Below are 25,696 nucleotides of genomic sequence, written 5' to 3'. Positions count from 1 at the left end.
ATAAAACCCCAGACCAATTGGGGAAAAGAAATCTGGGAAAATTCCTCTCCAATCCATCCAGGCGATCAAAACTAGTCCAAGCGATCACTCTGGCCATATTAGATTCCATGATGTACTTACCATCGTGCCTGCGCCAACCAACAAGAGATTATCCACTCTAATCCCACTTACCAGTTCTAGGTCCGTAACTCTGCAGGTTACGGCACTTCAAATACACATTCAAGCACCTTTTAAATGTGGTAAGGGTTTCTGCCTCCACCACCTTTTCAAGCAGCGCGTTCCAGACCCCCGCAACACTCTGCATGAAGAAGCTTCCCCTCAAATCCCCTCTAAACCTTCCACCAACCACCTTAAACTGATGCCCCTTTGTAATTGACCCTTCCACCAAGGGAAATAGGCCCTTGCTATCCATTATATCCAGACCCTTCAAAATTTTATACATCTCAATGAGGTCTTCCCTCAGCCTTCTCTGTTCCAAGGAGAACAAACTCAGCCTATCCAATCTGTCCTCATAGCTAAGATTCTCCATTCCAAGCAGCATCCTCGTAAATCTCCTCTGCATCCTCTCCAGTGCAATCACATCCTTCCTATAATACGGTGACCAGAACTGCATGCAGTATTCCAGCTGTGGCCTAATCAGTGTATTATACAATTTAAGCATAACCTCCCTGCTCTTGTATTCTATGCCTCGATCAATAAAGGCAAGCATTCCATATGCCGTCTTAACCGCCTGGCCTGATACTTTCAGGGATCTGTGGACAAGCACTCCAAGCTCCCTTTATTCATCTACACTTCTAAGTGGCCTACCATTTAAGGTGTATACCCTTGCATTATTAGCCCTCCCTAAGTGCATTACCTCACACTTCTCCAAATTAAATTCCATTTGAAACTGTTCTGCCCACCTGACCAGTGAATTGATATCCTCCTGCAGTCCATGACTTTCCTCTTCATTATTAACCACACAGCCAATTTTGGTGTCATCTGCAAACTATTTAATCATACCCCCTAAATTCAAATCTAGATCATTGATGTATACCACAAAAAGTAAGGGACCCAGTACAAAGCCCTGTGGAACCCCACTGGAAACATCCTTCCAGTCATAAAAACATCCATCAACCATTATCCTTTGCTTCCTACCTCTAAGCCAATTTTGGATCCAACTTGCCACTTTGCCCTGGAACCTATGAGCTTTTACCTTTGTGACCAGTCTGCCATGTGGGGCCTCATCAAAAGCTTTGCTAAAGTCCATTTACACTACATCTTACCCACTACCCTCATCGACCCTCCTGGTTACCTCCTTGGAAAATTCAATCAGGTTAGTCAAACACGATCTTCCCTTAACAAACCCGTGCTGACTGTCCACGATTAATCTTTGCCTTTCTAAATGTAGATTTATTATGTCGTTCAGGATTGTTTCCAATAATTTTCCCACACCTGAGGTTAGGCTGACAGGCCTGTAATTACTCGGTCTACCCCTTTCTCCCTTCTTAGAAAGGGTACCACATTAGCAGTCCTCCGGTACCATGCCTGAATCCAAAGAGGACTGGATAATGATGGTCAAATCCTCTGCTATTTCCTCTCTTGCTTCGCTCAACAGCTTGGGATGCATTTCATCCGGGCCTGGGGACTTATCCACTTTCAAAGCTGCCAAATCCCCCAATACCTCCTCACTCACTATATCTATTTCGTCCAGAATTTCACACTCCTCCTCGATTGCAGTATCTACATAGCCCTTTTCCTTTGTGAAAACAGATGCAAAGTATTCATTAAGAAGCATACCCACATCTTCTGCCTCCACTCACAGATTACCCCCATGGTCTCTAATTGGCCCTAACCTTTCTTTAGTTATTCTCTTGCTCTTAATATATTTATAGAACATCTTTGGGTTTTCCTTGCTTTTACTTGAAGAAGTTTTCATGCCATCTCTTAGCATTCCTAATATCCTTTTTAATTTCACTTCTGAACTTTCTATATTCCTCCAGAGATTCTACAGTATTTAGCCATCAGCATATGACATAAGTTTTCCTTTTTTTCTTTATCCTCACCTGTAAGTCCCTAGACATCCAGGGGGCTCTAGAATTGTTATTCCCACCCTTTTCTTTTAAGGATACATGTTTGGTCTAAGCCCTCCAGATCTCCTCCTTGAATGCCTCCCACTGTTCCAACAGATGTTTCCAGTCCACTGTGATCGAATCACTTCTCAACTTAGCAAAGTTAGCTTTTTCCCAGTTTGGGACTTTTATTCCTGGTCTATCCTTGTCCTTATCCATAACTACTTTGAATCTGACTGAATTATGATCACTGGCGCCCAAGTGCTCTCCCACTGATACCCCTTCCACCTGCCCAGCTTCATTCCCCTAAACTAAATCCAGAACCGCCCCCTCCCATGTTGGGCTTGTTACATACTGACTAAAAAAGTTCTCTTGAATGCATTTTAGGAATTCTGCTCCCTCTATATCCTTCACACTATATTTGTCCCAGTGAATATTAGGATAGTTGAAATCCCCTACTATTACTGCCCTCTGGTTTTTGAACTTCACAGCAATTTGCCTACATATTTGCTCTTCTATCTCCCTCCCACTGTTTGGGGGTCTATAATACACGCCCAGCAGTGTGATCGCCTCTCTTTTATTTTTCAGTTTGACCCATATGGCCTCATTTGATGATCCCTCTAACATATCATCCCTCCTCACAGCTGTAATAGTTCATTTAATCAATACCGCTATACCCCCACCCCCTCTTTTAATCCCACTCTCTGTCCTGTCTAAAAATCCTGTAACCAGGAATATTGGTAAAGACAGCAATGAGAAAGGATCTCAGCCCAGAAAGTCAGGATGTAGAATCAATATGGGTGAAGTTAAAAAAATAACAAAGGGCAGAAAACATTGGTGGGAGTAGTTTATAGGCCCACTAACAGTAATTAGAGGCCTAGAAATTTGGCATCGATAAAAACCTGCCTGTGTTAATGGCCACCGAAATTGTTGGCGCTGGCCGGATTGGTAAATTGGCACTAGTGGCTCATTAACATTAGCCCAGCGCTAAACTCACTGTGCAAGGTCGATTTGGTGGTGTTTGCCCTTGCAGGAGGCCCAATGTAGCCTGGCCGTAGCATCATTGCAAGGCTGTCATTTCAGAAGCTTTCAGCAAGGCTGTCATTTCAGAAAGCAGTTCGTCTCCTGAAGGAGAACTACCTTCTAAAATGAAAAACAATTCAATCATGTAAAAATAGGCAGTCTTTAGGTCTTACAGATCAACTAACTTCTGAAAAAAAATTAACATTAAAAAGAATTCCCAAATGAGAGTCTTCAGCACTTAGAGCTGAATTGCCTTCTGCATCTAAAAAAATGGGGAAAGTGCCTCAGCACTAACACAAATGGCTCAGCAAGCCAGGGAAGGGGCATCCAGGGTCTTGCATGCAGCACTCCAACTTTGTGCAGGGGGTCAGCAGAGAAGTCCTCTAATCACAGGGGCCAGGAGGCCCACCAGAAAGAAGGATTTGGGACCAGATCATCGAGGCCGTCACTGGCAGCAGTGTCGCATCCACAACCTGGCCCCAGTGTCCAAAGTAACTTCACCCTTGTGCCTTCCTCATTTCACAAAGCCAAGAAATACAGCCTGACCAGCCAGTAGTTGACTAAGAGAGGGAGGTGAGTGAAGAAGAAGAGAAACTCTGTGACTCAACTTCACAATCCCAGCCACCAGCTCCTCAAGGTCGACCAGCAAGGCCATTGGCAGTGTCCCCCACTGAAAGTCTGCAGCCTTCCACCAGCAATGCTGCAGCCAGTAGGGTAGCACTGCATGACCTCAGTAGGATAAGTAAAGGCACACATAAGACAGTCACTAAGGGAATGCATAAGGGTGATGAGTTGATTTCATGATGTCATATTGGATGGATAGATGTATAAAGTTGGATTGGAAAGTTTGCTTTGTGGTGGCTTTTATTTCAGCATCGTGGCCAAGAGGACGCTGTGATGGTCGGTAACACAGGGAAGGTAAGGTGTGGGACAAATGTTGAAAGGGGAATTGGGGTGGTGATCTCTGGTACTGTAGGCAGATGATTCCATCCCAGATATCCCGGCCAGATAGGGGCTGTTTGGGTTGCATCCTCTTCTGCCTCTTCCTCTTCTACCTCTTCCGTCTCTGCTTCTTCTGCCTCTGCCTCTGCCTCTTCCGCTTCATTTTGTGAGCAGATGCTGGAAATCTGAAAATAAAAGCATAACATGCTGGAAACACGCAGCATTGTCAGGCAGCATCTTGACCAGAAATGTGAACTCGTTTCTCTCTCCACGGATGTTGCCTGACCTGCTGCGTATTTGCAGCATTTTCTCAGATGCCTTCCTTTATCATCCGAGGCCTTGCAATCATTCAGCAGGACTCGCTGCACTATTAAAAAGAACTGCTAACACGTATTGCACCAAGCCACTACTTCAATAAAATTAAAACATCCAGTTCAAAAGCTTAAATGCACACCTACATGAAAGATGTGTGTGACCTTTAAGAAATGCTGACTGTGTCTCGGTTAGTCTATTGCTCGCTCGCTTTTCAGAGTGAGCTTAGGGCTCGGTGCTAAAATCAGTGTGACTTTAAGTTGGCATGCATATCTGCATCTCCAGAGCCAGCGCTCACCAAAATGGTGGCCATCGAGTCCCGTGCCAGAGAGGGCCCTAGTGTGGCGACCACTATTTTTCTCCAGAATTGCGGTGCTAACCCGTGGCGATAAGGTAGGTAACTTTTGGGCCACAATATGGGACAGATTATAAATCAGGCAGTTAGAGAAGCATGTAACAAGGGTAATGTAATTGCTGTGGGGGACTTTAATCTTCATATCGACTGGCCAAACCAATTTGGCAAAAGTAGCTTGGGGGACGAGTTCATGGATTGCATTCAAAACGTTTTTCCAGAACAATAAGTCGTGGAACCAACTAGGGAAGAGGCTATTTTAGATCTAGTATTGTGTAATTAGACAGGGTTAATTAATAATCTTATAATAAAGAAGAGTGATCATAACATGATGGAATAGAATTTCATTTTGAGTGGTCCAATGATGTGATTAAATCCAAAACTAGGGTCACAAATTTAAACAAAGCCAATTACTGAGGTATGAGGGGAAAGTTGGTTAAGGTAGATTGTGAAATTAGATTAAAAGACATGACGGTAGATAAGCAATGGCAAACATTTAAAGAAATAATTCATTTTAGAAACAGACTATTGTGGAACAGCATCAACTTCATTACTGTATTTAAACCACATGCGGTTAAAAGTCTTTGTTTTTGTGTTACTCATTCTTCATTTCACTCAAGCAATGTGGTTCACTCAAGCAATGTGGTATCAAAGAAGTAGCAACAAATGTGTTTAATGTTTTATATGTTCTTAATCTTTGGTTGTATGTAACCAAACACAGAAGAAATAAAAAAGCATGACAACCTTTTATGACTTTAAAAAGCCCAACAACACGTTGCAGATGTTACCATCTGTCAAGTGGCTAATAATGATAAATTCCCTACAAACTAATTAAATAATTGTTATGTTAATTTTGGACATGCTACGCAACAAACAGGTTAACCAGATTTTCGTTTACGAATCAGCAACCATTAGACTGGATACGCTTCCAAGTACATCCATATGGTCCCTGGATTGATCACCTAAAATTGTCAGGCGCACCAAGAACACTTAACCAGGGAACGACGTGCTCTATATCACAGAACAGAAACCCTCGAGATCATTTAATTTGCGAGTTGAGTGAACTATATTGGACGTGTGGAATTGACTGACTAATTAAGTGGTGAATTATGAGTAGGAATAGCCCAAAATGTTTAGCCTTACCTGCTCACTTTTATAAAGCCATACTTTGCTGCCTCTCAATACAACAAAAATTCGAGATTTGTAGCCCTTTAGCTCAAGACAACCAAATTTATCAGCTGTAATAGTGCATCGAGTATTCAGTTGTGAAAGGACATTCGATTGTGATTTCAATGCACTGAGAAGCGTGTCAATCCAATCATCCCGATCACCTATCAAAAGAAAGTCACAGGTGTTCAGTTGGTCTTAATCAATCACAATATTCAAAATACTTCTTCAATTTTTGGAAGGAATCTATTCAACAAGATTTTTTTTTAAATGGGTGGAGGTGGCAACAAGAGTTACGAATCAAATGTTCCCAGTTCCACATATATCCCTTTATAAATCACGCATCAAAAGGTAGTGGCAGTTACTGGTAGAACACGATGACGGCCTGGGGATGCTTAAATGATGCTGTGATAAAAATATAAGAAAAAGCTGTGCTCCTGCAATCATTAATTTTGAAATGCTCATGTGAGCATTTTAGCAAGGATTACCAGAGTACAGTGGGGAGGTCTGCAGTCAATCTTGTAACTCGTCTCTGCAACTCTGTCATCATTTATTCTGTGTTTCTCTTAAAATTTTTAAAAGGGAAAAGAATAATGCCCACCAGCCTCTTCTGGACAGATGCAACATTTTGCAGTTTCTCTTCTCAATTTTAAAAACGAACAGCAGGCAAAATGAATTTGTAGAGTTACATTATAAAAAGAAACTGGTTGTGAATGTAAGGCCCTGAACAAAGCAACTGAAGAACAGGTGCTGAAATTAATTTGGAGAGGGTTAGGGGGGCTACTTTCAATATTCTTTCTCCAGAAAGCCATGCGGGTACTGAAGGCAGTAAGGCTGCCAACCCCATTTTGAGGCCCATTAATACCAGCACAGCAAATGAAAATTGGCCCCCATTTAGTGTTGCAGTGAAATGTCGGTCTAGCTTATTTGCTCAAATCTTGCAAAGGGGCTTGAACCATCGACTTTTGGACTGAGCAGCACGAGTATTACCACTGAGCCACTTCACATGATTTTACCACTGCATTAGAGGTTGTCTATATCACCTTGTACCTACCTGGAAGGTAACTGGAAAGTCTGCAATGGGCTATACAAATACATCCACTCTATTTCTGTGGGGTCTTGAAGCCACTGATGAAACTGGGACCAAAATTTGAGAAATCATCCTTCTTGATGGACTTCATAAGAGGAAGGATTTGAAAGCTGAAAAAGCCTTGCTCGTTTAACATTTCTACTAACACTTCCACACTGCTGCACTGAAGTAGCAGCCTAGATTATACGCTCAAGTCCGAGAGTGGGATTTGAATCCACAGAAGCAACAGTGAGCCAAGCTGACACTTAACTGGATTAAGACTACATGGAAGGTGGCAATCTGGATTCAAAGTATTTTCACAATCCACCCTCAAGTGTGACACTCCCCGTAACTTCATTTTAGCTGCTTTTTGTTGCATGCACGATTTGCCAACAATCTTGCTCCATCTACTAGGGAAATAGAATTGATTTGCAGGATAATTGCTCATATGGGTTCCATATGGGGAAAGTGCCAGCTACCTCATCTGTGCCCCACCAGTAAAAGGTCCAGTCGGTGAGTCGGAGGGGCAGCTGAGGAGGCGGGAGTCCGGGGCAGCGTCTGAGACCTATAAAAAGCCCAGTCGGTGAGTCAGAGAGGCAGTCGAGGAGGTAAAAAAGTAGAACGAAACTGAAAGGCGAAGTCATAGCCAAGGGGATAAGTGGTTGGGAAGTAGTTTTTCTTTTTCTTTTATATATCAGTAAGTAACCTTTAGCATTGTTGTTGCCAAATTAAGTAATATAAGGGTTAAGTCATGGCAGGACAGCTCGGACACATGTTATGCTCCTCCTGTACTTTGTGGGAAGTCAGGGACGCTTCCGGTGTCCCTGACGACTACATGTGCGGGAAGTGTATCCGCCTCCAGCTCCTGACGGACCGCATTGCGGCACTGTGGCTGCGGGAGGATGAACTCTGGAGCATCCATGATGCTGAGAATGACGTGAACAGCACGTTTAGTGAGTTGGTCTTACCGCAGATAAAGGGTACACAGCCAGATAGTAAATGGGTGACCAGCAGGAAGAGCAGTGCAAGGAAGGTAGTGCAGGGGTCCTCTGCGGTCATCCCCCTGCAAAACAGATACACCGCTTTGGGTACTGTTGAGGGGGATGATTCATCATGGGGCAGCAGCAGCAAGGTTCATGGCTCTGTGGGTGGCGCTGCTGCACAGGAGGGCAGGAAAAAGAGTGGGAGAGCGATAGTGATAGGGGATTCAATTGTAAGGGAAATAGATAGGCGTTTCTGCGGCAGCAACCGAGACTCCAGGATGGTATGTTGCCTCCCTGGTGCAAGGGTCAAGGATGTCTTGGAGCGGGTGCAGGATATTCTGAAAAGGGAGGGTGAACAGCCAGTTGTCGTGGTGCATATAGGTACCAATGATATAGGTAAAAAACAGGATGAGATCCTACAAGACGAATTTAGGGAGCTCGGAGCTAAATTAAAAAGTAGGACCTCAAAATTAGTAATCTCAGGATTGCTACCAGTGCCACGTGCGAGTCAGAGTAGGAATCGCAGGATAGCTCAGATCAATACATGGCTTGAGGAGTGGTGCAGAAGGGAGGGATTCAAATTCCTGGGACATTGGAACCGGTTCTGGGGGAGGTCTGCACCTGGGCAGGACTGGAACCAATGTCCTCGGGGGAGTGTTTGCTGGTGCGGTTGGGGAGGAGTTAAACTAATATGGCAGGGGGATGGGAACCAATGCAGGGAGACAGAGGGAAATAAAATGGAGGCAGAAGCAAAAGATAGAAAGGAGAATAGTAAAAGTGGAGGGCAGAGAAACCCAAGGAATAAAACAAAAAGGGCCACATTACAGAAAAATTCTAAAGGGGCAAAGTGTATTAAAAAGACAAGCCTGAAGGCTCTGTGCCTCAATGCGAGGCGTATTCGGAATAAGGTTGACGAATTAACTGCGCGGATGGCAGTTAACGGATATGATGTAACTGGCATCAGAGAGACATGGCTCCAGGGTGACCAAGGCTGGGAACTCAACATCCAGGGGTATTCAACATTTAGGAAGGATAGGCAGAGAGGAAAAGGAGGCGGGGTGGCGTTGCTGGTTAAAGAGGAAATTAATGCAATAGTAAGGAGGGACATGAGGCTGGATGATGTGGAATCGGTATGGGTGGAGCTACGGAATTCCAAAGGGCAGAAAACGCTAGTGGGAGTTGTGTACAGACCACCAAACAGTGGTAGTGAGGTTGGGGGCAGCATCAAGCAAGAAATAAGGGATGTATGCAATAAAGGTACAGCAGTTATCATGGGCGACTTTAATCTACATATTGATTGGGCTAACCAAACTGGCAGCATTGCGGTGGAGGAGGATTTCCTGGAGTGTATTAGAGATGGTTTTCTAGACCAATATGTCGAGGAACCAACTAGAGGGCAGGCCATCCTAGACTGGGTGATGTATAATGAGAAGGGACAAATTAGCAATCTTGTTGTGCGAGGCCCCTTGGGGAAGAGTGACCATAATATGGTAGAATTCTTTATTAAGGTGGAGAGTGACACAGTTAATTTGGAAACTAGGATCCTGAACTTAAGGAAAGGTAACTTCGACGGTATGAGGCGTGAATTGGCTAGAATAGATTGGCAAAGGATACTTAAAGGGTTGATGGTGGATAAGCAATGGCAAACATTTAAAGATCACATGGATGAACTTCAGCAATTGTACATCCCTGTTTGGAGTAAAAATAAAACAGGGAAGGTGGCTGAACCATGGCTAACAAGGGAAATTAAGGATAGTGTTAAAGCCAAGAGGCATATAAATTGGCTAGAAAAAGCAACAAACCTGAGGACTGGGAGAAATTTAGAATTCAACAGAGGAGAACTAAGGGTTTAATTAAGAGGGGGAAAATAGAGTATGAGAGGAAGCTTGCAGGGAACATAAAAACTGACTGCAAAAGCTTCGATAAATATGTGAAGAGAAAAAGATTAGTGAAGACAAACGTAGGTTCCTTGCAGTCAGATTCAGGTGAATTTATAATGGGGAACAAAGAAATAGCAGACCAATTGAACCAATACTTCGGTTCTGTCTTCACGAAAGAAGACACAAATAACCGTCCAAATGTACTAGGGGATAGTGGGTCTAGTGAGAACGAGGAACTGAAAGATATCCTTATTAGGCGGGAAATTGTGTTAGGGAAATTGATGGGATTGAAGGCTGATAAATCCCCGGGGCCTGATAGTCTGCATCCCAGAGTACTTAAGGAAGTGGCCCGAGAAATAGTGGATGCATTGGTGATCATTTTCTAATAGTCTTGCGACTCTGGATCAGTCCCTATGGACTGGAGGGTAGCAAATGTAACACCACTTTTTTTAAAAAGGAGGGAGAGAGAAAACGGGTAATTATAGACTGGTTAGCCTGACATCAGTAGTGGGAAAAATGTTGGAATCAATCATTAAGGATGAAATAGCAGCGCATTTGGAAAGCAGTGACAGGATCTGTCCAAGTCAGCATGGATTTATGAAAGGGAAATCATGCTTGACAAATCTTCTGGAATTTTTTGAGGATGTAACTAGCAGAGTGGACAAGGGAGAACCAATGGATGTGGTGTATTTGGACTTTCAAAAGGTTTTTGACAAGGTCCCGTACAAGAGATTGGTGTGCAAAATCAAAGCGCATGGTATTGGGGGTAATGTACTGACATGGATAGAGAACTGGTTGGCAGACAGGAAGCAGAGAGTCGGGATAAATGGGTCCTTTTCAGAATGGCAGGCAGTGACTAGTGGACTGTCGTAGGGCTCAGTGCTGGGACCCCAGCTCTTTACAATATATATTAATGATTTAGATGAAGGAATTGAGTGTAATCTCTCCAAGTTTGCGGATGACACTAAACTGGGTGGCGATGTGAGCTATGGGGAGGACGCTAAGAGGCTGCAGGGTGACTTGGACAGGTTAGGTGAGTGGGCAAATGCATGGCAGATGCAGTATACTACTAGGGGGAGCAAGGGGTATGGAGAGAAAGCAGGAATGGGGTACTGAAGTTGAATGTTCAGCCATGAACTCATTGAATGGCGGTGCAGGCTAGAAGGGCCGAATGGCCTACTCCTGCACCTATTTTCTATGTTTCTATGTAGTATAATGTGGATAAATGTGAGGTTATCCATTTTGGGGGCAAAAACACAAAGGCAGAATATTATCTGAATGGCGGCAGATTAGGAAAAGGGGAGGTGCAACGAGACCTGGGTGTCACGGTTCATCAGTCACTGAAAGTGGGCATGCAGGTACAGCAGGCGGTGAAGTCGGCAAATGGTATGTTGGCCTTCATAGCCAGGGGATTTGAGTATAGGAGCAGGGAGGTCTTGCTGCAGTTGTACAGGGCCTTAATGAGGCCTCACCTGGAATATTGTGTTCAGTTTTGGTCTCCTAATCTGAGGATGGACATTCTTGCTATTGAGGGAGTGCAGCAAAGGTTCACCAGACTGATTCCAGGGATGGCTGGGCTATCATATGAGGAGAGACTGGATCAACTGGGCCTCTATTCACTAGAGTTTAGAAGGATGAGAGGGGATCTCATAGAAACGTATAAGATTCTGACAGGACTGGATAGGTTAGATGCGGGAATAATGTTCCCGATGTTGGGGAAGTCCAGAACCAGGGGACATAGTCTTAGGATAAGGGGTAGGCCATTTAGGACTGAGATGAGGAGAAACTTCTTCACACAGAGAGTTGCTAACCTATGGAATTCCCTGCCGCAGAGAGTTGTTGATGCCAGTGCATTGGATATATTCAAGAGGGAGTTAGATATGGACCTTACGGCTAAGGGGATCGAGAGGTATGGAGAGAAAGCAGGAAAGGGGTACCGAGGGAATGATCAGCCATGATCTTATTGAATGGCGGTGCAGGCTCAAAGGGCTGAATGGCCTACTCCTGCACCTATTTTCTATGTTTCTATGTAAAACATAGCCAACATCAGGGATTCCCCTCCCCCACTGCATCTTCCTAGTTCATGGTACAATACACTGAAGCACTGCATCATTACCAGAGACACTTTTGAACTCAACAAAAACTAAATTGGGTAGGTTAAACAGTTGTTAGTCTAATGGGGAAGCTTTAAACTGCAAATAAAAATCGACAAATCAGCTCAAATTCCCATTCCTTTGCTTAAAAGTAAATAAATGGTGGAAGCTAAACCCAGAACATAAATGTCAAATGTAATGTTAAAGCTAACACGCAATTAAAAGTGTTGTTATGCAGCATGCTGTTCAATTAAGGTCAAGAGCTCAAGATGTACTATTGAGGGAATTCTGTGCTAAACTATCATATTATAATTCAGTGAATACTGCAAATATGGCTACTTAACAAGCAAGGTGACCTTAGTGCCATGTAATACTTTAGCGTGTCCTGATGTCAAGATGTGGATGTTTGGGTATATATTTTATACCCAATACTAAAATTTTGACTAATATTTCAAATCCACTGCGTGCTCTCCACTATCAGATATACTCAGTTCCATGGTATAGCTTTGAGTTGCTAAATTGAGTATATATTGTAAATCACAGTTTCACATGCATGTTTATTTGCTGGAGTTCAAATTCTGATACACCCTAGGATTCCTTACAGCAGAGATCTATCTGTGTAATAAATCAAACTAAGAGTGCAATCAAGATAGCATGGCAATTGGTCAACTGTAGTTCTGACACCCTGCCCCACATGATGGGAGGATGTGAATACGCACTATGACTTCCTCGAATTCCCAATCTCAACTAGACCATTTGGAAAAACATCGCGGGGTGGAAATTCGTTACTGCCCATTTTGAGGCGTTAATCCAGACAGAGCGGTAAGTATAGCGCCTTGAAAAGGTTTGCGCCTTCCGCCGAGAAATTTGCTGGAATCGGACCAAGAGGTGAAGGGGGCGCTAAATCAGTTGTTACATACCTGACCTGGAAAGGGTGCTAACGAAAATCTTGGCGCAAAATTTTGTCAAGCATTGCGCATGCTCCGAAGTCAGATTCACATCCCGAGAAAAGCCGAGTCCTAAAGGCGTGGTAAGTATGCGCATGCACAGTTCCACCTCCTCATTGACATGAGAGTGAGAAAGGCAGGAAGGCAGAGAATGCACCACTTCTCGGCCACAGCCCTTGGGGCCTTGCTTCAGGCTGTGGAGAGGCGCAACAATGCGCTAGTTCTTGGAGGGGGACAATGGCCATTGCCAAGGATGTTCAAGACACTGTGGAGGTCGGTGGCCCACCACGTCTCCGCCCAAGACACGGTAGCCAAAACAGCGACACAATGTTGAAAAAAGTTCAATGATCTCACTAGGTAGTCTGGTGAATACCCTTTCCATTAACCTTGCAATGCGTTCATGTGAACCTCACTGTCTTACACAATGTAAAGGCTTTACACTGCCCACCCCTTCTCTATGTGTACTAGGCCATGCTCCTCATTGCTGGAAACACCCTAAAACCTCTATCGCCTCACCAGACATGCCCCACCCATTTCACCTTCTAGCTCCCGACTCAGCACGAGGACACCCACCAACACCTTTTAACTCCTCATATGCAGTCACAGGCCTTTAGCCTCATACTTACTTGTAGCTCTTTGTCCACAAATCCCACCTTTGACACATCATTCACTGTGCACTGCCACGCAGGCTGAGATGCAGAGATGCACACCTCGCGACATTAGTCGCGACTCACTTACTGCAGACACACGTGGCACACAAGTAGCTGCAGAGCCAGTGACAACTTTTTGGTTTGTTCACTGCAGGCCAAACTCGCCCACAACAGGCGAGAGCAAGAGCGGACGGAAGGAGGAGAGCCAGACCTCAAAGACCTCGACACGGTCGAGGAGCGAGTGTCCGCCCTCATGGACACACCAGTCGGGGTGGTGACAACCAGTGAGGCAGAGCCACCGCTCGTCAGTGAAGTTTTATGAATGCGATGGGCATTTTCTGTAAGACCCTTGACCCCACATGCCTTACAACATGTAGCTCCATAATAACAATGCTCCCTCCTTCTTGCCTTCCTGCCCCCTCCTCAACTGCTACCGACAATTGTGTTGCTGCGTTTCAAGCGCAGTCTGCTCTGATGCAAGCAGTGACTGCTGCCATCCTCTGTCATCCCAGTCTGACAGGGAACAGACGGTGCCGCAGCAGGGCAGCAATTCGTGCTTGCTTATGTTGCTCCTGATGCGCTGGCTCCGCCCCAGAGGAGTGACAGTGGACAGCTGGAAATGGTAGGTGCTGTCCTTCCTCACAATGACAGCATTCCGGCTTCTGCCAGTGCCAGTCCGCCTCTGCGCCCGCCATGGCTTGCATAATAGCCATCCCACACTGCTGCCGTCCATTCTGATGTGGTGCAGTCAGCAGCCGGACTTCCCAGGCCCACATCTGGTGCCGGGAGTTCTCATAGGCCATCTGTCCTGTCTCCCTCGGACACACAGCAGCCCTCAAGTGGCCTTGCTGCAGGCACTGAGGCCACATTGAGGAGGCGCAGCAGGCGTGGGAGGGGGGTGAGGCAGAGGGGTGGGAAAGGCCTGTGAAAGACACACAAAGAGATTGATGTGCAAAGTTCGAGCACATGGGATTGGGGGTAGTGTACTGACATGGATTGAGAACTGGTTGTCAGACAGAAAACAAAGAGTAGGAGTAAATGGGTACTTTTCAGAATGGTAGGCAGTGACTAGTGGGGTACCGCAAGGTTCTGTGCTGGGGCCCCAGCTGTTTACACTGTACATTAATGATTTAGATGAGGGGATTAAATGTAGTATCTCCAAATTTGCGGATGACACTAAGTTGGATGGCAGTGTGAGCTGCGAGGAGGATGCTGTGAGGCTGCAGAGCGACTTGGATAGGTTAGGTGAGTGGGCAAATGCATGGCAGATGAAGTATAATGTGGATAAATGTGAGGTTATCCACTTTGGTGGTAAAAACAGAGAGACAGACTATTATCTAAATGGTGACAGATTAGGAAAAGGGGAGGTGCAAAGAGACCTGGGTGTCATGGTACATCAGTCATTGAAGGTTGGCATGCAGGTACAGCAGGATGTGAAGAACACAAATGGCATGTTGGCCTTCATAGCAAGGGGATTTGAGTACAGGGGCAGGGAGGTGTTGCTACAGTTGTACAGGGCATTGGTGAGGCCACACCTGGAGTATTGTGTACAGTTTTGGTCTCGTAACCTGAGGAAGGACATTCTTGCTATTGAGGGAGTGCAGCGAAGGTTCACCAGACTGATTCCCGGGATGGCGGGACTGACCTATCAAGAAAGACTGGATCAACTGGGCTTGTATTCACTGGAGTTCAGAAGAATGAGAGGGGACCTCATAGAAACTTTTAAAATTCTGACGGGGTTAGACAGGTTAGATGCAGGAAGAATGTTCCCAATGTTGGGGAAGTCCAGAACCAGAGGTCACAGTCTAAGGATAAGGGGTAAGCCATTTAGGACCGAGATGCGGAGGAACTTCTTCACCCAGAGAGTGGTGAACCTGTGGAATTCTCTACCACAGAAAGTTGTTGAGGCCAATTCACTAAATATATTCAAAAAGGAGTTAGATGAGGTCCTTACTACTAGGGGGATCAAGGGGTATGGCGAGAAAGCAGGAATGGGGTACTGAAGTTGAATGTTCAGCCATGAACTCATTGAATGGTGGTGCAGGCTAGAAGGGCCGAATGGCCTACTCCTGCACCTATTTTCTATGTTTCTATGTTTCTATGACACGTGTCCCCATTGGACGTTTGTACATATGTTCTTGATGATAATTATGTTCTCTGGTCTTTGATGGGGCGGTAGCTCCAGTTTTTATTATTTGCGGGTGTGGGGTTTTTGAGGGATGTAAATAAATAAAATGTTACTTGACGGACTCCTTCAGCCTCTAGTGTATGACTGTGGACGTGTGACGAAGATGTGGCATTATCGTGGCATAATGCGCAGTCATTATTACCCGCATTCTTTAGCTCCCTCCATTTAAGCAAGCTGATGCCTTATGAGACTCTGCCAAATAGTCTTTGTACCGGAAACATTGGCACGCTGCCTCCTCAGTGGCGCTCATTCTGTTTCTCCCTGGTAGAGAGCTTGTATGATGTCGCGGAAACAGCGAAGTGCTGTGAATTGTGAGACACTGCATATGTCCCCTGATGCAGCCTGGAAGGAGCCGGAAGCATAGAAGGTGAGTTCTACTGTAGCATTAACTGCAACAGGCAACGCAGTCCTGGTGCCGACGTGAGGCTGCAGGTCTGCCGGCAGGAGATGGCATATCTCTGTAACTACCTCCTTTCGGAAGCCCAGCCTTCTGACACACTGCTCCTCATACAGGTCCAGGTATGAGCATCACTGCTGGTAAAACCGTAGGGGGCTAAGGCTTCCTGGCCCGATGTCTAGGGGCTCTCCTCGTTCGACACCTTTCTCGAGCATGTAGAATGCGACACTGGTGGCATAGTAATGCACCCATTAACGTTTTCAAATCTACTTGTTTTCAAGCTGTACTCTTATGTCTGTCTGCTGCTGCAAACTCGAAGGCTCACACACCATGCTCTGTGTAAACGTTGCACTGACTGTAACCTCCGAGGGAAGCGCTCCCTCATCCTTTTAAGTAGCCAGCAGTTAACTACTGTGGAAGGCTGTACCGACTGTATATTCAGACGTGATTAGTGGCGGTCGCTAAATGAGGCACATGTCATTTAGCAAGTGGGGCGCAAGCGTGGTTGTTGCACCAGGACTGACGTTATGATCGGACCAATAGTCAGCAGCCAGGCGCTAGCATTTTGCACCGGCAGTAAATCTCAACTAAATTTTCCAGCAGGGCACTACAAGCTGCGCACCCGGTCGGTAAGCTATTATACTCGCATTAATGCCCCTTCTGGCTGCTAACTGAGGCTCTAGACAACTGAATTTACACCCCTAAATGCTTCACATAGGAACATAAGAACATAAGAATTAGGAACAGGAGTAGGCCATCTAGCCCCTCGAGCCTGCTCCGCCATTCAACAAGATCATGGCTGATCTGGCCGTGGACTCAGCTCTACTTACCCGCCCGCTCCCCGGAACCCTTAATTCCCTTATTGGTTAAAAATCTATCTATCTGTGATTTGAATACATTCAATGAGCTAGCCTCAACTGCTTCCTTGGGCAGAGAATTCCACAGATTCACAACCCTCTGGGAGAAGAAATTCCTTCTCAACTCGGTTTTCAATTGAGGCTGTGTCCCCTAGTTCTAGTCTCCCCGACCAGTGGAAACAACCTCTCTGTCTCTATCTTGTTTATCCCTTTCATTATTTTAAATGTTTCTATAAGATTACCCCTCATCCTTCTGAACTCCAATGAGTAATGATCCAGTCTACTCAATCGATCATCATAAGGTAACCCCCTCATCTCCGGAATCAGCCTCGTGAATCATCTTTGTACCTCCTCCAAAGCTAGTATATCCTTCCTTAAGTAAGGTGACCAAAACTGCACGCAGTACTCCAGGTGTGGCCTCACCAATACCCTATACAGTTGCAGCAGGATCTCCCTGCTTTTATACTCCATCCCTCTCGCAATGAAGGCCAACATTCCATTCGCCTTCCTGAATACCTGCTGCACCTGCAAACTAACTTTCTGGGAAGAGAAATATTGGAAGACAGGACAAAATTAAATAGAATTAACTGATCAGTGAATTGTTTCCAATTAAGAGCAAAATGGTTGCTTTGAGGATCTGGATAGATTTATTACTGGGAGTTTACAGATTAGTGAAAAGGTGGATAACATGCAAAGTGAGCATATATTTAGTGCTATAGATCTCCAATGGTAAACTAAACTAAACCACACTCCTTGGGTATGTTGTTTTCTTACCTTCTTTTTCAACTCTAAAAGTAAAAGTTCTGTTGGAAGACACCAACTCAATCTTGTTGTCTCCCAATCCATGGACTGTGCTTATTGAAGAGAGTGGGATTATTCCTTTCGAGTACATTTCCTTTGATGGGGAAAAGGAAGAAAAAGAACTTAAGTAGAAAAATATTAATCCATTTTATCTAAAGCTAAAGTGAATATTTATGTCTCGAGATTGAAGTTACTGAACAGCATCCACTGAATACCGCTATGCTAATTATGTAGATCTGATCTCTTCAATCTGGCCCTGGGATACTGTGCTGGCTCCACAGAAACCAACACCCAATCAAAATAAGTTATTAAAGTAAAAAGCAAAAGTTTTTTGTTTAATCAAAGGAGCTATCCTTCAGAATATGTTGTAGCTTAATTCAATGTGGGCAAATTGTGAATCTTTCATTTTTGTTTTAATTATTCTATATTTGATAAAAACAATGCTCCTTTTACCCCCTTTAAAACTCAATTATTTTCAAATCTGATTTAAAGTCAATTTTGTAAAGGACTTGTACTGATTAGATGTCTTGTTACATCCAATTATAATTTATGAAACTACGCCTGCATCATCCTACTTGCTGACCTACAATATAATTATATTCCTATCGCAATGAAGGAGGTTAGGTAAGCAGTCACTGATTTCACAGAGGAGAAATATTTTCACACACCCCTCCCACCTCATCAATCATAAACCTTCTAAAGACTTTCTACTTTATAAATTGATTTGTAATATTCATTGTAGAGTGCTCGAATTAATCATGTTGATTATCTTAAACACTTTCTTTAATATTAAATTTTGAACAATATGATTTATGATACAAATATTACCATAACATGGTAATTACGACATTTGATATTAAACTTATAATTACAGTGTTAGACTAATTTCACAGGAAAGTTGGAATATTGCCAGAGTTTTAAATTTCTTTACTTAACTTGTTCTCAAAAGTTCTCCATCAACATAATTCTCACTACAGTTACAGGTGCAGGAAAACCTTCAAACAGTCATTGGTGGAGATTTACAGCTTGAATATAGCTAAAGGGCCGAATTTTCGGTTTTGCCATTTTCGGGGCGAAAACGGAGGCGGGGCGGGAAAGTTACCGCCCGGGTAATGTTTACACTGTGTGGAGACATTTTTGCCATCTGGGTCCTGCACCAGGAGTGCCGCGCAAAGGGAGGTGTTGTGCAACTTTTGCGGCGTAAAAATGGGAACCTCGCCAACTAAAATGCGGGGCTGAGAGTGCTCCGAGAGAGGCCTTGGGAGGGGGAAAAATAAAAATCACAAAAATGTTCCAAAAACGTTGTCCACACCACTACAACACAAATCGCTATATTAAAAAAAAGAAAACAATAAACACTGGAACTTACCTTTTTTGCAGTTTATCTACCTCACCGCCGTTGGCAGGGCTGGACCGCTCTGTTTTCCCTGGCGGTCAGCGCGGGGCGCGCTTTGGGGCGTACGGATCAGGTGCGAGTCTAAACTACTGCCGGTGTCACAACGAGAGGGGCATTGCACACCCGGCACAGCTCTTCCCGCAAAACCTGACCGTAGGATCGCGACTGGTCGCAAAAGACCTCACCGCCCCATTTCTCGCCACAGAAGGTCAAAACCCGGAGCGCAAAGGACCCGAAAATCAGTCCATAGATTTTGACACTGCAGTGACAGAGGATAGTAAATAGGTTCAAACAAAGCTACAATACTCTGAGTTATAAAAGGGCAACAGCATCAATAAAAGACAGGAAATAAAACGGTGATGGTTCATATTTTAATTAATTTTATTTTTATTCACCTGGATAAACAACTTGCCCTTCACGTGTACATGACGACATTTGTGTCAGCTTTGCTAACTCCTGAGTTACTCTTTTCTTTAAAAACGTTATGTAGAACAGATGGCTGAGTAGCGGGTCTGATGATATTAAACTTTAATTTTCAATACCATCTGAACTTTTCAGTTCAATTAATGTCTTGCATTTCACTAGCATGGTTTTCGTTATAAATACCAATAACTACTTATAGTAATCCCATCATTACGGAGATTTCTTTTAATTTGCACTTTTCAATTCTGACTTCCATTTTTGGTTAAACTGGTTGGGGTTAAATGTTGGGGAATGAAGTTCATAAATGATCTTAGTGATGGGATATTGCAGATAAGAAAGAATTAGAGACGTATAAAATAAAACATTAAAGGCAATAGGGAAAAAGCACAAAAATGAGATTAGGATAGATAGCAGTCCTAGAATTAACAATGGTACAGGCATGATGGACAGAATGGTGTCCATCTGTGCAGACAATTGTATGAACAATACTGATCTGAAAGGATGCAGCATCACATGACTGTGTGTATTGAACTGCAAGGTTTTGTGTGTCAGCAGACAAAAAAATAGTTTAAAAAAGTAGTAAAATACATTACAGATTAACACTCAATCAGAAGCATTATAATGCTTATCCCAAATGTAAAGGCCATATATACATTATGAAATTGAAGTTAAAGGTAAGGCTTTATCACAATGCTGATCATAGGTTTTTCGATTATATTCTGAACTTTACTTAAAGGGGAAATTTAAATGTAAATATTTAGATCAATCCCAATTTATTTTTAAATCTATTCAGTATTTAATATTGTAGTAAGGATAAATCTCTACAATAGACCTGAGGTTAATTCTTTAGGGCTATCCTCAGATTTATCTTGGTCGTGAGTAATACCTCCAATTTGGTACCTGGAAATTGTGCTGGTTTGGTTACAGTTCAATTTTCTGCCAAATCTATTTGCATTATCACAAACATAAAATCTTCCAAAAACCAGTGTGAACAGGCAGCATAATGTAATGTAATGTATCCTTTTTTTCTTTCCATTAAAAAGTATTCCTTGATGTATTGAAGAGTGATAACCTGGTTCAGTTTTATTAATACATCTGAAAATGGGTTTATCACAAAAAATAATCATGTTTTTAATAAGGATATCCAGTCCTCTACCTGTGAGTAACCTGATTTAAAATCACTGAAAATTATTATTTTTTTTAAACTATACTGAACTATTTAATAGTTTAATGGTGTATTTAAAATATTTTTTGATATGAAATAGCTTTAAAAATGTGTCTACCAGTGCCGTCTGCCAAAGAAAATGAGCGCAATTTGAAGAGCCTTCCCTAATCAGTGCATTCGGAAGAAAAACTCAATTTTCACTTGCAGTTGTGGGCAGTTTTGTGAACGGGACCTGATCCAGGCGAATTGAAGCTTTCACAAGCGTAAAAGATCATGGAAAACACGAACGTGTTACATTTAAGTTTATAATTCCCTCAGCTTTTGCACTGGAATCTGGGCGCAAAACTAGCGGAAATTCTACCCTGCCTTGTCACCTTCTATTCCACCCCATCCCAAAAATGCGACAGTAACAGATGCTGTGTATTTTTATAATTTATGGTTTTTATTTCATGTTACCAACTAATGACAGACATTTTCACCTCCCGCCACATAAACATACAACAGGCTAGTGACTTTTTATTTAACTGGTTAAAACTGAATTAGGTATAGTTCATGTAATACCTTAGTTTCAAAAGAAAAATACTGCAGATTTTTAGATTATTTATTAACTACAGTAACGTAGAAACAACACAATTAGCCTGAATTTGAACCCTTCAAACTACAATATTCTTTAAAATATTTAAAAATTGCATTGTTGTCATAAAAGAGAGAACTGATCATATCCTGTGTGCGATTTTATGTCAAAACACATTAATACAGAAGAGCATCACTGCTGCTATCCCAACCAAACATCATCCTTCAGAAAACAAAAGGCCACTCAACCCCACTTCAACACAGCATATTTATAGTGAAACAGCATTGGAAGGACTGCAATGCAGCAACTATAATTTATTAAACAGAGTGAATTCAAAGTGGTTTAATGATGTGTACACTGGTGGCAAGTGGGGTCTTTAGATCTTAGGATGCCTCAGTTAGCAGCTCCCTGTTTTGCATACAATACCTGATTGGAGGCAAGCTCTTTAGTCCTGAGGTAATCTCAAACTGAGAATTCAGCTCCAGTAGGATTAAAAATAAAACGTCACTAATGCTTAGAAACTGCGACATGGATTGACTATCATAGCCAGCTTTAATTTAGATTTTAAATGGGAGTAAACACAAAAGCCTTTTAATTTTTTTACTCTGACTGGAGCTAGTTCTATATTATACAGTGGAAAGTTAAACTAAATGCGAGAAGCTGAATATATATCTCACACAAGTTAAATTCATTGCTGGCCACTTGTATTCTTCAGTGAAAGACATCAGCAAACAGATGGATCCTGCTGCTGTCGTACACCAGAGGCATAAAACCAGTATAAAGCTTTCTATTTGTTAAAAAAAAGTCTAAGGGCACGACAAGATATCGGACTATTTCAGTAACAGAGTAAATCATTGTTCGTCAAGTTGCACACATGACCACAGATATGCAATAGTGCTTTTATGGTTCAGCTTTTGCCAACATATCTGCCAACCATTTATTTCTGTACTCCTCAAAGTGTACAGCAAGATAAAAAAATATTTCATTTTCTTTGCTTTATTTTGCTCCTTTCCTTTCATTAGCCATTATACATGGACTGTCATCCCAGCACCAGGATAAAAGATCAGCTCTAGGGCATCTCCATAGCCACCAATTACTCCGCTTGGTTAACCCACCAGGAAGGTACATTTGAATTGGCTGAGGAAGCAATTCCACCTCCCACCGCTTCTCCAACTATTCACTACTTGACCCTCTAATATGAGCAAAACTTGACTTCTGAGAACGCTCATCCCTTCTGTTAACACTGCATTTTAAATGCTCGAAGACACAGAGAGCTCAAGTTTACATTTTATCTGTTCCCATTACTTAAAAAGAATGTTTTACCAAAATTGATTTTTTTAAGCCTACTAAATACATCCAGAATGATTAGACATATGAGCTATGAAGAAACTATAAGCTAAAGAAACAATGTGAAAATGCATCACAAATGCCTTCTCATTTGCTGAAATTCAGTTAGGTGCTTTTAAAGTTTGCAAAATTCTTATTCTGTGGTATTTGCAGGCATCTACTGGAAATGTGGTGCAAGTACAGCAGTCTTTTGTCTTCACAGAAAAAGAGGAATCTGATGTCCTGTGTGAGGGAAAACGATTCTTGTGAAAATCGAACTTCAGTCATACGAGAACCCACAATTTGTATTAATTGAAGTTGTCATCATTGACAATGATTGGAAAACCATTACAGAAAACTGTCACCCCAAGAGCGACAATGAGGATGCATGGGATAAAGCTCAAAGAGGAAAACTGATTGGACAGATCAGACCATACGACCTACAAACTGCACCTGATGAAGAGGCGGGGAGTGCACCGTATGCACCTGATTATCTGGTCTTAGGCAGCATGTTAAATTTGTACTCGGATCTTATTAAAATTATCCAGGTGTGTAGGTAGCGCTACCATTGGCGGGGCAAGAATTTGGGCTTCTCTGACACCTAAGAAAAGCAGCCAGCATCTCTTAAAGCGGCATGCACTCTGGTTGCAGACAGCAGGTAAACTGCCCAGATTCAAGAATATGGCTGGAAGTGATCCAGAGAGGGAACCCAGCTTCTCTGATGCTGTGTTGGAGGCCCTTGCTCCAGGCAGTGGACAGGATGGGGGAGATCCTGTTCCTCCAAAGCAACAGAAAGCCCTCCAGGTAGCCAGGGGGTTTTGGAGGAGGTCAATCAAAGGAGCTGAGCTCCCAGGACATGGCTGCAATGCTGAAAGAAGTTCAATGATCTCACCAGGGTTCTCAAGGTGAGAATACTGCTCTATTACGCTCTGCTCACACCTCCACCCAAACTACTCATAATACTCCCCTCCCCTGCACTCTTCTACAATAACTGCACCACACCTCCGCATTCTCACACAATCACCACAATTGCAACTTTCCCACACCTTAAATCTTACAGTGCCAACTATTCAACCATCACAAGTAGGCACACTCTCTAAACACCTCAAGACCACCACCAACACATTCCCTTCTATTTTGCAGTAAAATGTTTTTTTTTTAATTCATTCACGGGATGTGTACATCGCTGGCACAGCTAGCATTTATTGCCCATCCCTAATTGCCCAAGAGAAGGCGGTGGTGAGCCGCCTTATACAACTGAGTGGTTTGCTTGGCCATTTCAGAGGGAAGTTAAGAGTCAACCGCACTGCTGTGGGTCTGGAGTCAAATATAGGCCAGACCGGGTAAGGACGGCAGATTTCCTTCCCTAAGGACTTTATTGAATCAGATCGGTTTTATGACAATCTGGTGGTTTTATGGTCATTACTGAAATTAGCTTTTTATTCCAGATTTTTTTTAAAAAATAATTGAATTTAAATTCCCCAGCTAAAATTTGAACTCGTGTCTCTGGATCATTAGTCCAGGCCTCTGGATTGCTAGTCTAGTAACATAACTACGGCATTTCCGTACCCTTCAACTTTAGACAAGAGGCTGCCACTGCAGCCGCTGCAAACTCTCACCCTGTGGAAGAAAGAATGCTGGCAATCATGAGCAGGTGGAGAGTCAGGCCTGTGGCAACTGGCAAAGATGGAGCAGACATAGCACAGGATTTGTTCACACCTTATCCTCTTTTTCACTTCTGACTTCTATCGCACCTAATACACACTCTACACGACACCAGCAGCTGCTTTCAGCAGTCACTTCTTCCTCTGCTCTACCTTCACACGGAAAGCTAACTCATATCCCTCTCTTTAATTTCAGGTGCTGAAAATAGGGAGATACCTCTGCCAGTTCAGGAGGAGGAGGCCAGCCTTCCTGAAGATGCACCATCACTCAATCTGACACTAACAAGCACCAGCTCAGAGACTGGCACCACACGTACTTTAGAGGCCAGTTAGAGGTGGACAGGATGCCACAGGTGCCAGCACACCAGAGGGCGAGATCATCTATTACAGGTTGAATCTCCCTTATCCAGAATTCCATTATCCAGAACCACCCCGCGTCCGGAACCATTCCCGGCCACAGGGTGGTGCATACGCAGAACTCCGACATGAACAAATTGAAGTCCTTCCTGGCCTGACCCCGCGATCCACCGCCCCCGCCCCCTCGCCCCCCATGATCTCTCTGCCGCATTCTCAGCCCAAAGCCAGACAGCCCTGATATCCCCTTGCTCAGTCCCTGTACCATCCAATTCAATGTGACCACCCCTCATCCGGAAAAATCCTTTATCCAGAACAGGCCAGGTCCAGAGGGTTCTGGATAAGGGAGGTTCAGCCTATAGTTCTGTTATAGAGAATTGATTTCAAGGGGCCAGGCCAACATGCCTAGGACCAGCTTTTCAATGTTAAGTTTCACGCATGTGCATTGGGCGTGAAGCCCTTTAAAAAGGCTGCGCACCCAAAAAGAAAATTAGGGCAAGCATTGCCTGCACCCCCACCATACATCATCATCATAGGCAGTCCCTCAAAATCGAGGAAGATTTGCTTCCACTCTAAGGGCCCAAGTTTCCACAAGAAAAAAAACGGGCGCCCCTCCGAGCTGGACGCCCGTTTATCGCGCCTAAAACGGCGCCTAAAAAAATCCTCGGTATTCTCCACCTACTTACAGGTCCTCTGGCCCTCGGCGCAGCCAGCACGAGCTGTGGGGGGGGGGGGGGGGGGGGGGGGGGAGGAGCCAGGTCCCGGCGCTGAAAACAGTGCCGGGACCTCTGCACATGCGCACTACAGTCGGCACGCAAGTGCAGTAGCTCCAGGCGCCGAACTGTGTGGGAGGGGCCCGAAGCACGCAGCCCCTAGCCCTGGCTGAATGGCCTCACTGGGCTGCGTGAATAAGGCTCCTCCCACGGCCAGCTCCTGCTCCCCCCCCCCGACAAGACCCGACACTCGCTCCCCGCCCCCCCCCCCCGACCCGCCTCCCGCCGACCAGACCCGACCTGACACCCGCGCCCCACCGCCGACCAGACTCGACCCGACACCCGCTCCCCCACCCCCGCCCCGAGACC

The 25,696-nt window shown here is 44.0% G+C and overlaps 1 protein-coding gene across 2 annotated transcripts in view; it reads right to left on the bottom strand.

Moving 5' to 3' along the window:
- arap2 (ArfGAP with RhoGAP domain, ankyrin repeat and PH domain 2) overlaps positions 1–25,696 on the bottom strand; it is a 598,549-nt gene that overhangs the window by 355,906 nt on the left and 216,947 nt on the right. For both annotated transcript variants that reach the window (XM_070870551.1, XM_070870553.1), the window contains exons 8-9: positions 17,686–17,806; positions 5,824–6,011 (exon numbers count right to left, since the gene is read on the bottom strand). In XM_070870551.1, the coding sequence (XP_070726652.1) occupies positions 5,824–6,011; positions 17,686–17,806 (309 nt within the window). The remainder of the gene's footprint in view (positions 1–5,823; positions 6,012–17,685; positions 17,807–25,696) is intronic.

The sequence above is a fragment of the Pristiophorus japonicus genome, chromosome 2 (genome assembly GCF_044704955.1).
Source record: "Pristiophorus japonicus isolate sPriJap1 chromosome 2, sPriJap1.hap1, whole genome shotgun sequence".
NCBI classification, from domain to species: Eukaryota; Metazoa; Chordata; class Chondrichthyes; family Pristiophoridae; genus Pristiophorus; species Pristiophorus japonicus.
This window is presented reverse-complemented; position numbering and strand designations above follow the sequence as displayed.